Here is a 17,868-nt window from a genome sequence, read left to right as displayed (position 1 = left end):
GGGCAACCTCGCAAAAGAGGCCATTCTGAGTCGCCATCAATTTTGCTTGAATTCTTTTCTCACTTTCAACTTTTCCCAGACAGCAGTCACCACAGCGATTCAATTCCATTTAAAATAATTTAAAAATCATTGTCAAGACTTGTTTACAGCAACCAATTTTCCCCTAAAGTGACCATTTCAGACTGAATCTTAATTACAGAAACTTTATTAAGTTTGCACAAACAAAAAAAAGAGACAGGGACAACACAGACTTTAAGAAATATGAATAGGAAAGCTTTTGAATGTGCTGAACTTCTGGTACATTCCCAATGCCGCTAATACTCTTCTCCTTCATCTTCCTCCCCAAGGCTATCGGCACCCACCTCTTCATAATCTTTCTCCAAGGCAGCCATGTCTTCTCTGGCCTCAGAGAACTCTCCCTCCTCCATCCCCTCTCCGACGTACCAGTGCACGAAAGCACGCTTGGCGTACATCAGGTCAAACTTGTGGTCTAGTCTGGCCCAGGCTTCTGCGATGGCAGTGGTGTTGCTCAGCATGCACACGGCCCTCTGCACTTTAGCGAGGTCACCGCCTGGAACAACCGTTGGGGGCTGGTAGTTGATGCCCACCTTGAAGCCGGTGGGGCACCAGTCTACAAACTGGATGGAGCGCTTTGTTTTGATGTTGCTGATAGCAGAGTTGACATCCTTGGGCACCACGTCCCCACGGTACAGCAGGCAGCACGCCATGTACTTGCCATGACGAGGGTCGCACTTCACCATCTGATTGGCCGGTTCGAAGCAGGCGTTGGTGATGTCGGCCACAGACAGTTGCTCGTGATAGGCTTTCTCGGCAGAGATGACGGGGGCGTAGGTGGCCAGAGGGAAGTGGATACGTGGATAGGGTACCAGGTTGGTCTGGAACTCAGTCAGGTCTACATTCAAGGCTCCGTCGAAGCGCAAGGAGGCGGTGATGGACGACACGATCTGACCGATCAACCTGTTGAGGTTGGTGTAGGTGGGGCGCTCGATGTCAAGGTTTCTGCGGCAGATGTCATAGATGGCCTCGTTGTCCACCATGAATGCGCAGTCTGAGTGTTCCAGGGTGGTGTGGGTGGTCAGGATGGAGTTATAGGGTTCCACTACTGCAGTAGACACCTGGGGGGCCGGGTAAACAGCAAACTCTAGTTTGGACTTCTTGCCATAGTCGACTGATAGGCGCTCCATGAGGAGAGAGGTAAAGCCTGAGCCGGTTCCACCTCCAAAGGAGTGAAAGATGAGGAAACCTTGAAGGCCTGTACACTGATCAGCCTTTAAAAAAAAATGTGTTAATGTTAACATCACATGACTAAATTATGAATTTTGATGACCAACTCTTTACCAGTTTGCGAGTTCTATCCAGAACCAGGTCAATGAGCTCCTTGCCGACCGTGTAGTGACCACGAGCGTAGTTGTTTGCTGCATCCTCCTTCCCAGTGATCAGCTGCTCAGGGTGGAAGAGCTGGCGGTACGTTCCAGTGCGGATTTCATCTGAGGACCACCACATTAACATATTTAAGGCATACTTGCACCATGCTGCACTTTGCTGCCCCCCACTGGCTCCTGCAGGTGGTGTGAGCATGCCATGGGTTTCAGTTTTGGATTATTTTTAATATTCCAATTGCACAGTACATTTGGACCAGTGAGAGGACACTCTTAGATTACATTCTCAATCTTAACTGTATAATTTAGCTTTTTTGTCTTTTTACCAATGACAGTTGGCTCCAAATCCACAAAGACGGCCCTGGGAACATGCTTGCCAGCACCAGTCTCACTGAAGAAGGTGTTGAAGGAGTCGTCGCCGCCTCCAATGGTCTTGTCACTGGGCATCTGACCATCAGGCTGGATCCCATGCTCCAGACAATACAACTCCCAGCATGCATTGCCCATCTGGGCGCCTGCCTGGCCAACATGCATGGAAATACACTCACGCTGGAGGGGAGTGGGGGGGTGGGAGTGAGTGGACAAAATACAGTAAGAAATAGGTTTGGATACATTGTATAGTTGCAATGGTGTTACATAATGACTGAACCACAATTGTGCTACTTTCAGGGACATGCGGTTATCTGATGGCGCTTTCTGCTTGAGGCCCTGGTGGGGGGGGGGGGGATTAACTTCCGGCTTCACCTCGCGGTAACGGTAAGGCTTAACACACGTAACAAGTTGTTAAGTCGGTAAAGACACATTTAAAACAAAGGAGGTACATTGTTGGGTTTAAATACGCTTTTTGCCAACTCAAACTACGCAGATGTTATAGGGTGGACGCCCGCGCTCAAGGAAAATGGAGCAACATCCAACGTTTGGACTAAAAACACGACGTGTAGTATTTCAGTATTATTTCAACAAGTTAAAACGCATATTGTATATTTATAAGTTATGTATTAGTGTCGTTATAATGTCGAACAATCGGCAAAGTTTTATTTTTTTAGACGCCACACACTCATATTTTAACATTGACACGGCATTTTATTATTTTTCGAGGGTTTTTTTTCACTCACCATTTTGCTAGTTATTGTCCTTCTCGTCAACGTCGAGCAGTCAGGTGAAGAAGGTTGAACTGAAAGGGACAAAAAGGCGGTAGTCTTACTTATAGTTTGTCTCTGGGGGTGTGGCCAAAGTGGAAAGTTTGAATTTTGTCTCGCGAGCGAACGTTAGTTGAGTCATGCTGCCTTCATGTGCGGTCCGTTAACTTGTGACTCCGAGACAACGCCTTGTTTGTCCTCATCATAGCATGTGCTTAATGAACACCAGCGTGTTTAACCGTTTGTTTGTTGCAATATTTAACTCATCATTTTGATTCACGGACTCGAGTGAAATCAAATAATCTGTCTACAACGTTTCCTGTGTGTGCGCTGCCTTTGTCCTTGTGAACTACCATGCCAGAGGACTAATATCTGTGTTAATGGAGACCCATTATTGTCGTGGGAATCTATCTCCCCAGATCTGGGTTCAAATCTCCATTTGGGCATCTCTGTGTGGAGTTTGCATGTTCTCCCCGTGCATGGGTTTTCTCCAGGTACTCCGGTTTCCTCCCACTTTCCAAAACATGCATGTTAGGTTAATTGGAGACTCTAAATTGTCCATAGAATGTGAGTGTGAATGCTTGTTTGTCTATATGTGCCCTGCGATTGATTGGAGACTAGTCCAGGGTGTACCCCGCCTCTTGCCCAAAGTCAGCTGGGATACGCTCCAGCATAACCTCTCGACCCTGGAGAGGACAAGTGGCATAGCAAAAGGATGGAGGAGAATCTATCTCCCCCATGCTCTCTCTATGTATAGAGGAAAACAATATTTGAATCATTAACCAGTGTGACTCACCTTCACATATTGTAGTGGTTGTAGTCTGCTGTGGTGTGCAATTCCATTGTCCCACATTGTGAGCTGTTTCTAATATTGTGGTTAACCTAATTAGCGACTTGGAAGCAGCACAATATTTGAAATTACTATTACTATCATCAATAATGAATACCACTCTGTCAGTGTCACTCAAGTGAGTGATATTATTTTTACTGCAGTCATGGCTGTAAATTACATCGGCGCCCCCTATGGGTTGTGGTCAAAATGCTTTGGAAGACATGCTAGCATACATGTAATACTGACATCCTCATTGATTTATCATCAACAGACAAGTGGCCAGTGACTTATGGACAATTAGTTGCTCAGTCCCAAGTATTATATATTTTGGTTGAGGGCGGCCATGTTTTTTAACCAATCTTGCTGAAATTGTACAGATACTGTACATGCTTGTTAGTCCTCTAAGTGTGTCCCAAATTTGGTAGAGATTTGGCTAAACAGTAAGTTACTGTGGTTAGTTGTGTTTCAATTTGCGCACTTCTGTACTTAAACTTCAATATGTATACCAGAGTCAGCTAGCCCATTAGGCAGTATAGGCATATGCTAAGGGCACTGTGGCCTCCAGGGGGTGCCTCAAAATCGGGAAACAAATTCACCTTCAATTCAATTATATTAAAACTACTTATTTTTAGAGTTGTATTTCTCTTTGTGATAGATGATTCGATACGCCTGCTTAGATACACGGGTTATGATTAAAAAATGATATTTTTAAAAACAGAACGATTTGATACAGTGTACGAACTACACCCTTCTATGGTTAACATTTTTTGATGCAGTCATTAATCTTACATTATACAACAAAGAAGCCAATTCTATAAAAGTGACATACTTACAGTATTTTCAGATGTGTAAAAGAGCAAATCATATTCCCAAACATGCTGTAAGGCACTGGCAAAAATAAAGGTAAAAGCCAAACAACAGAATCTCATGTCAAGTGTATTTATTTTTAGACACAGACCAAAAAAAAGACTTGCTGAATGAACATGAACATCTGTTTGAAGAGATCAATATAAAATATATCAATTAAAAAAAAAACTGAAGTCTCAGCCTTCAGTCCAATCAATAATAAGAAATAAAGAGTGCAAAACCCCTCAAATAATGACAAATGTTTTTAAAAGTGGCAAAAATGTGACCAAGCAGAGATAAGTAAGTAGCACTATTTGCCACATGGGTGCAATGAAAATGTTGTGTTAGATAGGAAAAGTAAACATTACCATACTCTACTAAATAATTGTACAACATTTCAGCCTGAGCACAGTGTTTTGGACACTCAATGTACAGTAGGTAACAAAGGTCCATCTATCCATTTTGTATGCCGTTTATCCTCACGAGGAACCTATCCCAGCTGACTTCAGGCGAGAGGCGGGTTACACCCTGACTGATGGCTGATTCGATTCGATTCAATATCGATCGAGGAGGCTGCTACTGACGCAGGCGTACCTCTCGCTTGTCAAACTGGATATCTGGTCATATCGGTTTATTGTTCACAGCCCTAGTTATTACAATTAACTGTTCAAATGGAAAAGCCCACATTAATTCAAATGTAAAGCAACTGCAAATTAATTGCGACAAATGATACCTAATAAGTCTCCCTGTGGCCATTTCTTCTGTAAGCGTATGTAAATCGCAGATGGAGGGGGTGCCATATAAAATCTTGCAGAGAGCGATACATTGGGTAGGGCTGCCCCTGATGTATACTATGTGTACTTAGTTCCTCAGGGTGCAAATTTTGTACACTACATCGCACATAAACACCCAAAATGCTAAGCGTAAGGGTGTGTTCTCACATGTCATTTTTGGTCCAGGTGAAACAGACTAGTGCTGAACTGAGAGCATTATTTGGTCTGCTGACAGAAGTGGAAGCGTGAACGCTTACCGAACCGAGCAAAAGTGCTCACTAAAGTATCTTTTTTTTTATTTATATTTTTGGTCTGCACCAGATTATCAGACACCAAGTGTGAACACACCCTAATTGTGGAGTGAACACACCCTAATTGTGGAAGTAGGTGAAATGAAACACAGCTGTTGCTGTGTGAGAAATTTCAAGTCAGTCTGACTCATGGGGTTTAATCACAGCGACACCATGTGTCGTACCGTCAGAAAAATAATAGCGCAGGCAATACAGTGGGCGTGCATGTTTTGACACATGTTCATTCTTTTGTGTGCAGCTGTTCAGGAGTACAAAAGCACAAACAAATGCATGACTGTGCATAATCATCATTTCGCTAGTTGTGCATGGTAGATGAATATAAAATGCATTTCCCACGGTTATAGATTATATAAAAGTTATGCAAATAAGTGCATTCCTCCTCCATTGTGTGTGCTCAATGTGCTATATCCGACTCTGACATCATTATTGCAGGCAGACTGGGAGGCTCGATGTGCACCGCCCTTTAAGGCTCGTCGTCCGCGGCTCGGTCGTTGATGAAAAGTCGCGGTGCTGGTTCCGGTGCAGGTTCTGCGACGCAGGGGGGAGTCGAGCCACGATCCGATCCAGCTGGCATGGAGGAGAAAAACAAACCGTGAGTGTATTTTTCGTCGGCCGACACGCCTGGACAGGACGGAAGGACGGGGGGAGGAGGAGGCCAGGACTCAGGCCGCGGGAGACGGAAGTGAGAGGGGGTTGCTCCGAAGAGGAAGCCCTATCCCTTTAAAAGCAAGTGGGACATAGCGGTGCGAGAAAAAGGAGAGGAGGGGGAGAAGAACGAGGAATTAAAAAAGAAAAGGAAGAAAGAGACAGGGAGGGCGGAGGGAGTAGCGGGCGATAAAAAAAGAAAGATGACATCCTCTCAGCTCAGCGGCCGAGGTGGAGCGACGGGCCGCGGCCCGGCGAGAGCGCCGCTCGCCCGGGTCGGGGCTTGACTCCGACAACGAGGCTTCGACAAACAACCGAGTGGCCTAATCGGAGGAACTCGGAAACATAGATTGACTCATTAAAAAACAAAGCATGACGTGTTTTATAACCCATATTTGCTCTCCCGTGGGGGGGAAATGACTTTTACTTCACTTGTGTAGTGATTTTTACCGTTTATCTCGAGAGTAAGCAGGTTATTGTTGCATTAATCCAAGCTAGAAGTTAAAGCAGAGCCATTGAAGGTAAAGGTACCGGCCTGTGTGGGGTTTGTGCGGCGGACTTTCGCTCACTGCTGCGCCCATTTGGCTTACATCATGCCAACTCCGTGACATCAGCATCTTGACACGTCACATTTATATTATTTTCAAACAATCCCGCCAATTTTTGTTTTTAACATCGGGTGTGGCAACTCAAGCTTTTTTTGGAGGGGCCCATCCAAGGTATGCGAAGGCTGTTGTTGTTCTCAACCATAAGCTAGCGACTTTATAGCCTCCATCTCAGTGCTGCAAAATGGATGCTGCTTGGAGCAATTTCCTCTTCCAGGTAGGCTTGGTGAGACTCATTTTTTTTCAAGTCCACACATTGACATCTTCTTGAAAGCAATGTTGACTCAGTCTGTGACTAGTTTTGGTGATGATGGCCTGCCTCTGCTTGCCTCTACAGAATACTCCCACCCAAAACCAAGCGGAGGGGAGCCTCCAATCGGAGCTCATGTCAGTGCACACAAGCTCTCCCCAAACCCCACCCACTGAGCACATAGATCAGCCTCCCTCCACCGTGGACACCACTGCCCTCAGCGAGGAACCCCTGCCCGGTGAGGCCCGTGGATCTGATGCACACCCAGCGGCTACTTCATTAGGTACAACTGCACAGTCATAATGACTTCCACTAAAGCAGGCTTGTTCAAATGCTTTCCAGTTTCCTTCACATTTTCTTATTATTTTGTATTAAAGATGCAAAAACCATATCCAATATTGACCAAGCTATGCTAAGTAGTTGCATGTAGGTGAAGAAAAAAAACATTCCACATTTCAGTTTTGTGTTGCAGGTGATGAAACGCACATTAGTGATGGGAATGGATCTTAATTTACTGGCATTTGTAGCCTCATATTTTAGCTTAACGTGGCATGTACGAATAGTTTGTTTTTATAAGACAATTGTTTTTATAAGAGGCATTGTGTCATTATGCATTTGTTCTGATACATAAACACTCTTGTTTTATATGGGAATCAAACCTTTGGAACCGACTCCATCTCTCTCTAAAGCAGTTAGTGGTGGTATGTATGATGTATGAGGTATTATTATGCTATACAGTTTATGCTTTATAATCACATATTGAAAAATCATTACTGACTTAGAACGAAGGACCTATTTTTGAAGAGAAAGTCCACCAAACTTAAAAGAAATGTATTTGGTCACATGGCATGCCCATTGAAGCCATGTTCTGCTTCGGTCCTCAAGTGAGCAGAGCTGAGAATGAGAGTTGAGTGTGCACAAGAGAGCCGGCTCCCCAATTTTTTTTTTTTTTTTGTGCATGACATCACTAATAAACGTGTCCTGGTAAAAATGTACACAAGCCACTATTATCTTGGTACTTGTATTGCCAGCTATTTAGACAATAATTGCTGTGTGTTGAATCATTTTCGGTAAAAGGTAAAGCAATACTGCTATATGAGCTATACACTGACTACTCTAAAGTATATTCAAGTTTACTTTTTACAGTATTGCCCCTTGAGAAGATATACTATCATGCTTGGTGAAAAGTGAGAGGTGTACCTTTCTGAGATACCATACACAAATGTTATTATTAAGAGGTGTTCATATTCTGTTGTTTTTGTTTGTCTTTGTTCCAGTGAAGCCCGTGTCCCGGCCAGCCCGCGTGCCCCACGTCTGTGCCATTTGCAACAAGCAGTTCAAGAACAACTACAACCTGCGGCGGCACCAGTCGGTCCACACAGGGGTACGCATGAAGAACAGGGCCAGAGAGCAGGCGGAGGGGGAGAAGGAGGGCGTCGCTGGCCAGGTGCTAGCGGTGGTCCCGTCGGTGATGGCGGTGGGTGTCGGAGGGAGGGTGGAGAGGACTGCTGTGCCCCTCACCCTGCTGCACCTCTCCGCTCCTCCCCCTCTCGCCCCTCCCGTCGTGCTGGCGGGGGCCCAGCAGCCGCTTCATCTGGGTAGTCAGGATGGTGAAGGGGTAGCCATGCCGAACGTAATGGCTAGTGTAAACCTCCATGCTCCGCCACCTGCTGCTGTCGTCATGGCCACAGGGGCGACAGTACAGGTGGGTTAGGGCCTTGTGCGGATGGCTGTTGTCAACCCCAAACCTTCAAGCATGTTGTTTCTTCAAGTTGCCTGGCCACGGGGATGGTTGACTTTGGGTCTTGTGTGTTGCCTAAAAACCTCCTGTGTGTTAAATTTTACTAAAAGACCAGGAATGAGGGAACATTCCAAATCCATCCCCTAAGTTAAAATTTAAGAAACGTGCCAGAAGCCCCCACCATGCTCCCCTGCATGTTCTCTGCAAACAAACAAAAAGTCATCTAACATTCATACCAAATAAAGGACCATCTGCTAATATTCTCATATTGTTTTTTATATATATATATATATATATATATATATATATTGCATGACCTTTACAAAAGGTGCTGACTAAGAATTTTCATCCATCAAATATGTCCTTCCTACTTTTTCTCTTAGCGGCCTGCCAATCAGAACCCCACCCCGGTGAGGAAGAACCATGCGTGCGAGACGTGCGGCAAAGCCTTCCGCGATGTTTACCACCTCAACCGTCACCGCCTGTCCCACTCGGACGAGAAGCCCTTCTCGTGTCCCATCTGCCAGCAGCGCTTCAAGAGGAAGGACCGAATGAGTCACCACGTGCGCTCCCACCAGGGCGGCGTGGAGAAGCCCTATATCTGCCCGCACTGCAGCAAAGCTTTCTCAAGGTCAGGAGACACTTTAACTGAATGAATGCTGGTTAGCCATCGGATGAAAGTTTTGTGCATGCGCCAAAATTTTATTCTTTCTGTTAACACATACAACAAAATGACCACAGCAACTCCGTCAGATATGATTGAAAACAGAAGACTCAAAATATTAAATATGCACAAATGTAGGAAAAGTCTTCAGGGGATGTTCAGCGAAAGAAAGACAAACACCTTTTTCAAAGATCCTATGCCAACTTCATTTTAGTCAAACGCATAGATTGTTAGTTACCATAAGAAACTACTCCAGATAATTAGTTTTTCTGGGAGAGACAACAACCCTTTTCTATTGTCTAGAGCAGGGGTCCCCAACCACCGGGCCGTGGCCCAGTAACGGTCTGTGGGGAAAAAAATATGCACAAATGTAGAAAAGCCATGTTAAAAATAAAAATTCTTTATTGCCCATTGACATTATGTGGCTAGTTTTGGTTTAGAGTTTGGTGACGGGCAACTGCTTATGTCAACATCTGTCCGTCCGAGAGGAGCCAACATAATCGGGCTTCACTGTACTTATGTTTATAATTACAAATAACATAATTTTATAATAACATAATTGTAATTTAGTCGTCCCTCGTTTATCGCTGTTAATTGGATCCAGCCCAGACCGCAATAGTTACATTTCCGCGAAGTACGATTCTTTATTAATAAATGGAATATTTTTGTAGTTAGAGCATAGAAAACCTGCTTATGACCTTCTAAAAACATTTAAGATTATTAGTGCCCTGTAGACATTAAAATAAATAACACTTCTATAGTCACCTTTCTACTCCTGTTACCTAATACAGTCGTCCCCCGCTATATCACGGTTTGAATATCGCGCCCTCACTATATTGCAGTTTAAAAAAAATAAACTAATGATGGCTGTTTGGTAGTTAACTATGGCCTATTATTAGTTGATTGTTAATCACATTGTGCCCATAGTTAACTCATAATTAATCAAAGATATTATCTATAATAAGTAGGGGAAATCTCTATGTTGTAAACAATTCAATACGCAACTACAACGATAACTACATCACATTTTATGTAAAGACATTTTTAGCTCGCAGTTCGAAGCAAGAGACACAAGAGACGGTCGCCGCTTTAACAATAGCAGTCCATCGAGCTAACTAGCTAAGTCAAAAACTTAACACTTTTACACAGAATGGGAGGAGAACTTTTTTCCACTTTGTCATGTTGGCCTACAAGGATCAATGGCTGCAAGTTAAGGTAATGTAAAGAAATGTCTCATCAATGTAACATTACTGACTCATAGTGAACAGAATAATACATACAGTATGACTTGTATTTCAATATGTTTTTGACTAACAATAGGCCATAATCAACCGCGAAACAGATCATTTATGAATCCATTTTTGAAAAACCGCAATGTAGCGAGGGACAATTATATACACAAGAAAATGAACGCTAGTCCCTTAAAGACAGTTGCAGTTGTTCTTTTTTCACCCTTTAAATCAGGGGTTTTCAAAGTCTAAGTTGCTGGAAGTCTTCAGGGGATGTTCAGCGAAAGAAAGACAAACACCTTTTTCAAAGATCCTATGCCAACTTCATTTTAGTCAAAGGCAAAATGCATAGATTGTTAGTTACCATAAGAAACTACTCCAAAAAATTTGTTTTTCTGGGAGTAGGAGAGACAACAACCCTTTTCTATTGTCTAGAGCAGGGGTCCCCAACCACCGGGCCGTGGCCCAGTAACGGTCTGTGGGGAAAAAAATACACACACACACAAAAAAAACATTCGTAAATAACAACATACAATTTTAAGTAAATTCATATCAATTTTGGAAATATGGGCCATTATATTATTTTAAAAATAATATAGTTTGAAGTTTTTGCATGTTTATGTTGTTTGTTGCGAGTGTCCCACTATGTTTGACAGTCCTTGAACGCACCATTGTACGTGTGCTAGCCTTCTCCCACTCTGCACAGATTGTCAACTATACTGTATTTTTATTGGTGGTTTTTCACTTCATATTTGCTCCCAAATGCTGATACTCTGTGGGACTGCATAAAGGTAAAGTTTGATGACGTTGTTGAGTGCTCATGTGTATATTTGTTGTGTGCACAGCTTCAAGTTAATTCATGCTAGCACACTGCCTGTTAGCACACACATCAAGCAGCGGCGCTATCATCTTCTCTCTGGAAAAACAAACTCCAAGCTTGTAGTGGTGGATGGTGGGTCTATATTCACTTTGTGCTTTTCATTTGATGTTGTTCCTGTCTTAGCTTTACACAATACATACTAAATGAGATCAATTACATCGCTATACGACCCCCACCACCACCACCCCCCCGGTCCCGGAGATTTGTGGGAACACGAGCCGGGCTGTGGGTCCAAAAAGGTTGTGGACCACTGGTCTAGAGCGTGCCACACTTTGAAAACTCCTCTTTTTAAATGATTCTAGCACAAGAAGCCTTTCCTGTTCTCACCTTTCTGTTTTTCCCAAGGCCCGACCATCTCAACAGTCATGTGCGGCAGGTGCACTCTTCGGAGCGTCCCTTTAAATGCCCAGTAAGTCCATGTTTACAGCCTCTATTTACTGTTCATGATCTTGTTTGCGGATTACAAAAGGTTAAGGTTGTGTCAATTTTAGATGATCTGAATGCACATTAGTTGTATGGATACTTTACATGTGCCTGTAAAGCGTTTTTCCACTTTTTTCTCATGTCAGTATAATAGGAAATTATGTTGTGATTATTTTATACCTTACCTTTGTTGAGCACAATTAAGTACCCAAATAGAAGTTATAATAATGATATTATAAGTATATACGTTTTTTCCCTTAAAAAAAATCTTAAAAAAAGACAAGTTGTCATATATTTATACATGCAAACCAACAGGTGGTGCCAAACAACTTTTCCCCAAGCAAGTCAAAGCTTTTCTTCCAGTCAGTGACCCAGACAGATGTAGCCATGACACAGCTGCTGGAAAAAAGTATGTTAGCAAGCAACAAAGGAGGAGTTATGATGCTTATTTTAAGATTATGGTGAAAAATGTGATATTCTTTTTATTGCAGTCTTCCAATTATTATTTTCTTGATATTGAAAATGATATTTTTTTTTAGATAAATTAGGTCTTTTTTGCCTTTTTATTTTTCTAAAAATCTTCTTGAGTTGTTTCATATTCGGGCTCATCTTTTATTTGGCTTAATACTGCAATCTACCAGTTATTAAAAAATATATACATTTTGTCTTTTTTTGCCTTTGTCTTAAAATATTTTTTCAAAAGCAGGTCTGGGGGGGGGGGCTTCATATATTCAAGGTCGTCTTATGTTTAGGTCACTCACCCACTCACCCAAAAGCTACAATTTGATTGGGTAAGTCATGTGGAAGGAGTTACAATACATGACTGGTCCATGTAGGTTCTGTATTTAACATGGTAATGACCAGAAACCTTGTGCAGGTTCAAATAAGATTACCATAAATCTCCTAAAAGGTGTGCAAATTGAATTACAAGCATTCGTCAAAAAATATCTGGACCGGCTTTAGATCTATCACTGTTGATCTAGATCAGGGGTGTCAAACTCGTGCCATGGAGGGCTGAGACACTGCAGGTTTTCTTTCCAGCCAGTCACTAAAGCAGGTGATTTTAATGATCAACACCTTCAGTTTGAGGGAAGGAGCTCATCAGTTAAATCACCTGCTGAAGAAACTGGTTGGAGAGAAAACCTGCAGCGTCTCGGCCCTCCAGGGCACGAGTTTGACACATGATCTAGATGATGTTGGGTGGGATACATTGTGGTGGTCTAATACAATTTCTAGTTGTATTCATATACTTGTAAGCAGCACGATAAGTTTCAGGAACAGAAGATAGGTTTTTTTTTTGTCTGTCTTAGACATGCGAGTCCAGCTTTGCCACAAAGGATCGTTTGCGTGCCCATATGATTCGCCATGAGGAAAAGGTCCCTTGTCACATCTGTGGCAAGCTCCTGTCAGCCGCTTACATCACCGATCACATGAGGGTGCACAACCAGTCTCAGCACCACATCTGCCACCTATGTAACCGCAGTAAGTCCAGGACAGAAGACAGACAACCGCCGTTGCGAGCACAAATCCTTCACTTTGTGTCTTTGGTCTCCCATCAGGCTTCACCACGCTGACATACCTCCGCGTGCACGCCCAGAAGCACCACGGACAAGAGTGGAAGGACAGCCCAGGGGGTTTCGGCGGCACGACCACCGGCGGCGTCCTCGTCTGCCACCTATGCGGCATCCACTGCAAGACGCCTACCCAGCTCCAGGGTCACATGGGTACCCACAGTGCCAGCCAGGATGCCCAGAGCTCCGCCACCTCTAACGTCGCCGCCAGCAGCTCCCTCAGCACCATGGTGACGGCGCCCACTGTGTACGTGACGGGTGGCACTGTGGTGGACCTGCTGGTCACAGACTGTTCTAGCATTGCGGCGCCACAGTCGCAGAGTTAGCGATAGCCAGCAGCAGCAATAACCTCAGTCCTTTAAACGGGAGAGGGCAAGGTAAGAGAAGTGATGCGTAGATGCTGATCTGTTTATTTGGAAAATCAGAAAAAAGTCACAATAACACGGACATGTCATCTTAGTACCATACTGTAAATCTGGGGTGTCCAAAGTGCAGCCTGCGGGGTTATTTTTGGCCCACAGCTTGTTTTTTTTAATTTTTTTATTTTTTTATTGGCCTTGGCATATTCAAAAAAATTTATTAATGAATAATTATTACACTAATAATGCTTTGTTTTTTTTTTCAACTTCAACATGCTACTACAGTACAGGCCAAAAGTTTGGACACACACAACACAACTGATGGTCCAACCTCATAAATAAGGCAAGAAATTCGACTAAGTAATCCTGACAAGGCACACCTGTGAAGTGAAAACCATTCCAGGTGACTACCTCATGAAGCTCGTTGAAAGAACAGCAAGGGTTTGCAGCGCCACCAAAAAAGCTACTTTGACGAATTTAAAATATGAGACATATTTAGACTTATTTCACACTTTTTTGTTAAGTACATAATTCCACGTGTTCATTTATAGTTTTCATACCTTCAGTGAAAGTCTACAATGTAAATTGTCATGAAAATAAAGAAAACGTGGTCTGTCCAAACGTTTGGCCTGTACTGTATGCTGTCAATGTTTTCTTTAAACATCTCAACAACCTACAATTAATTGGTTTTAGCATTTAGCATGGCAAATAATATCAAAGTGCCCGCCCAAAGTGCCCCCCCCCCCCAGAAAAAAACTACATCAGGAGGTTGCCTGCAGCCACAACTGTTAATACGAGTGTTTTATGACCACGTGCTGCGACACCGGTGGTTATTTGATGTGGTTAGCTGAATGAAGACTGTTGGAGCATTTTCGGTACTCAAACGTGCTAACAGCTGTGTCTTAATGGTGTCTACTCTATTTACTCCCCTGTCCTGTGCCCTAACACCTTCACCCCCCACCCAGCATTCACACCAGCGCTAATCATACCTCTTTTTTGCAGCTCACTGACTACGACTATTTAGTGCTTGTGTTCATGAATGACAACTCTGAAAAAAGTAAACAAAAAAATTAGAAGGGAAGCTGTGTAGGCGAGCCGGCACTTCTGTTAGCATGTTAAAACAAATTGTATGATTTATTTTTTATTTTTTCCACTAGTTTAGTCATCTAAGATCAGGACGCAAGTATTGTAGGAGGTACTTCTTGGTAGAAAAGGTACAGAGTGACAAGCACCTTATAATGTTGTCATTGTTTGGGTTTCTTGTTTGAAAAGTCTTCCTCTCTGGGTTTGGCCAAAAAAAGAACTTTTGACACCAGGAAGAAAAAAAAAAACCTTTTGCATGAAAATAAGATAGCTCAGCTTGTCAAAATGAACTTTTAAGTGGTTTCACTAGCTGTACAACAATAATACGTGCGGATTTTCTTGAAAAAAAAAAACAACTTTGTTGGCCATTCATTTGATTGTAACCGTCATTGCCATAGTAGTTTTTTTGTTGTTTTGTTTTCTCTACCTGTCCGTTTAAGTGAGTGAAACTTACACGTTAGATTTAGTATATAGAGCACCTAACATGATCATCTTTTTAACATGGGGACTTGTGTTGCTGAGAAAGGGCTTTAAAGTCAAGCGCCACAGGAAGTTGATGCTGTAAACAATTCCTAGTTTTGTACCCGAGTGCTTTGTGTGAATATCTTAAAATGTTTTTTTAATTTTATTTTATTTTTTTTTTTAATAATATTCTTCCTTCCTGTTGAGAAAATGTACTAAAACATTCATTTTAAGATTTTCTTCCATTTACACTAAAAGAAAAACAATACCTCTAGAAATGTGTACGGCTCTTGTGATATACATCTTAATGCCTTATCGTACTCAACTGCATTTTAATTCGTTTATGATGATCACATCTTAGTCATAGATTCATTCAATATTAATGGGATGTATTTATATTTATATTTTTATATCTCAACAGTATGCATGTACAAAAAGGTTAGAGCAAAAACAAAACAAAAAAATCAATACCTGATGCTTATTACAGTCTTAAGTATTATGTTATTTTGTAGAAGAGGTAGAGCTCATGTTATTATTTTGTAATTTCGACAATTTTAAGTAAAATTGGTAAACATGCACTGGTGTTGTGTTTTGATTCTATCTCATGTAGGGATTGAAAATACATTTTGCGTATACGGTATTTCCAAACAACCAGACAGGTGATCACAACACACAGTATACGATTAATTCCTGAGGTGAAAGTACGCCCCTTCGTGGCTGTGAGTGGCAAATTGATGACGTCAGGGCAATGTGATAAGATTCTTTATTAGTGAGTGCACTGCCAACGTCACTGGTTTTCTATCCATAATCTTGCCTTAATCCCGTCTTTAATCTTCTTGTGGAAAAAGTCCAATATTTTGAAAAGCAATAAGTGTTTGGATTGGGTGGGGCAATACGTCGTCCACCCTGAAAACTAAGATGCGACATTTTGATCTAAGTAAATGTAATAAGTATAAGTAATAAGTAAGTTGTGCCTTTAAGAGGAGTGGAAGAATACCCAATGAAAAAATCTTGTTATTAGTAATAGTACTATTTTTAGCATTTTTAAATATTTTTGTTATTTATTGCATTGTACAGTAATTTGATTGTTGTTCCTGTTTTTTTTAACTGCATGGATTTATTTATTCTATTTATATCACAACCATTATCACATTTAATAGAAACATAAGGAGAATCATATATATGTACATATTCATATATGTATATACACACACAAGGAGAACTTCCAGGAGTACATTATTAATAGGGAAGCATCAGAACTTTGTGTTGAATTTTAATATTTGATTTATTGCACTGTAAACTTGTTGCACCTTATTAGACTGTAAAATTATTATATCATTTCATAAATTATTCCATTTAAATATATTTTTAAAATTAAATAAGGAATCATAAAAATCACTTTTTAAAAATTTTGACTTTTATACGTTTCACACGAGTAAAACGTATGCTGCACATTTTTCTTCCATCTTAAGCTTTCTGTTTCGAGTGCAACCCTGATTGTATTTAAAAGAAATATAACACGATAAAAACTGAAAATAAACTGCAAAAATAATGTACAGAAAAAACTAAAAACATCTAGGAACTGGATTCACAAAGTGGGGTTCGCGTACCCCCAGGGGTACGCCAATTGTCATGAGGGTACGTCAATACAAATTAGAAACAATTAGCGCCTAACTCTCACAATTACGAGCGCACATGAACGCCTCATGGCACAGAGCGCACAATCACAGCAGAAAGACGGAAGGCGACATTGCATGAAGTTCTTCACTGCTCTGTGTGACTTATATGAATAAATAAGTTTGATGATTATGTTGCATATTAAGAGTGTTTCATCTTGAAGGTGTAATTTATATTGGTGTTCCAATCCCTGCACTGTGAAAACCTCCCAATCAATGTATGTGTGTGTCAGGATGACAGAGTGGCGAATCCCCTGAAAATGAGGCTTTGCCGCTGCTTGTATGTTTTTTGTACTTTAGATACTGCTTGATCATGTTTGTTAAACCCTCCCTTTCAATTTGGTATTAAATTAATACGCAGACTTAAATCACAGCGATTGCAAGTGGACAAAAGTGAAGTTCAAGTTCAACCCATTCAAACGGAAGGACCAATGCTTTGATACTTTAGAGAAATTCACATCTTATCTATTTATCAGTGCTCATGTAAAACTTTTATCAAAATTTGACCATGCAAAATGCAACCAGAATTACTAACTATAAAATTGATAAACCAATTAATCATGCTTAATATTTCAGTGTAATGAAATGTAACAATGGTTTGTTTTTTTTTAAGTGTGCAGGAGTTGGGCGTGCATGGCTTCAAGTCAAATGTCTGAAGGGGTACGTGACTTTGACAAGTTTGGGAAGCACTGATTTAGGACAATATATCAAATGCAGACATTTTAGGAAATATATATATTTATTGCACTGCAGGCTTGTTGCAACTTTAGTTAATTGTTGACTAACAATGAAGATTGTTTTTTTTTTAATAAAATGTATTTTTTCAATAAATACTGGACCAACAATAACACATATGCTGCATGTTTTTTTCTATTTACATTATTTATTGCACTATTGACTTGTTGCAATTTTAATGTACAAGTGAATTAAACATTTTTTTAATTATGAGAAAAAATAAAATGCAAGATATTTTTTTAAA

General features: G+C 41.4%; 2 protein-coding genes across 3 annotated transcripts; one reads left to right on the top strand and one right to left on the bottom strand.

The window, feature by feature from the left end:
• Positions 1-187: 187 nt before the first annotated feature.
• On the bottom strand, positions 188-2,679 carry LOC129177511 (tubulin alpha chain-like). The gene is made up of 4 exons (XM_054768728.1): positions 2,516-2,679; positions 1,727-1,949; positions 1,360-1,508; positions 188-1,289 (listed from the first exon to the last, which is right to left on the bottom strand). Exons 1-4 carry the CDS (start codon positions 2,516-2,518, stop codon positions 315-317), a joined length of 1,350 nt encoding a protein of 449 aa, XP_054624703.1. The 5' UTR covers positions 2,519-2,679; the 3' UTR covers positions 188-314.
• A 3,028-nt stretch (positions 2,680-5,707) lies between these two features.
• On the top strand, positions 5,708-17,586 carry mazb (MYC-associated zinc finger protein b (purine-binding transcription factor)). 2 transcript variants are annotated; one of them, XM_054768832.1, is made up of 7 exons: positions 5,708-6,777; positions 6,889-7,084; positions 8,079-8,185; positions 8,926-9,173; positions 11,661-11,724; positions 13,049-13,220; positions 13,298-17,586. In XM_054768832.1, the coding sequence occupies exons 1-7, from the start codon at positions 6,736-6,738 to the stop codon at positions 13,633-13,635; spliced, it is 1,167 nt and encodes a 388-aa protein (XP_054624807.1). In that variant the 5' UTR covers positions 5,708-6,735; the 3' UTR covers positions 13,636-17,586. The 2 variants fall into 2 exon arrangements, with proteins under 2 accessions (XP_054624807.1, XP_054624808.1); XM_054768833.1 differs by having other exon boundaries at positions 5,709-6,768.
• Positions 17,587-17,868: the final 282 nt, after the last annotated feature.

Source organism: Dunckerocampus dactyliophorus, chromosome 2, assembly GCF_027744805.1.
Source record: "Dunckerocampus dactyliophorus isolate RoL2022-P2 chromosome 2, RoL_Ddac_1.1, whole genome shotgun sequence".
NCBI lineage: Eukaryota > Metazoa > Chordata > Actinopteri > Syngnathiformes > Syngnathidae > Dunckerocampus > Dunckerocampus dactyliophorus.
The sequence above is the reverse complement of the archived record's forward strand: the minus strand, read 5'-3'. Positions and strand labels throughout refer to the sequence as shown.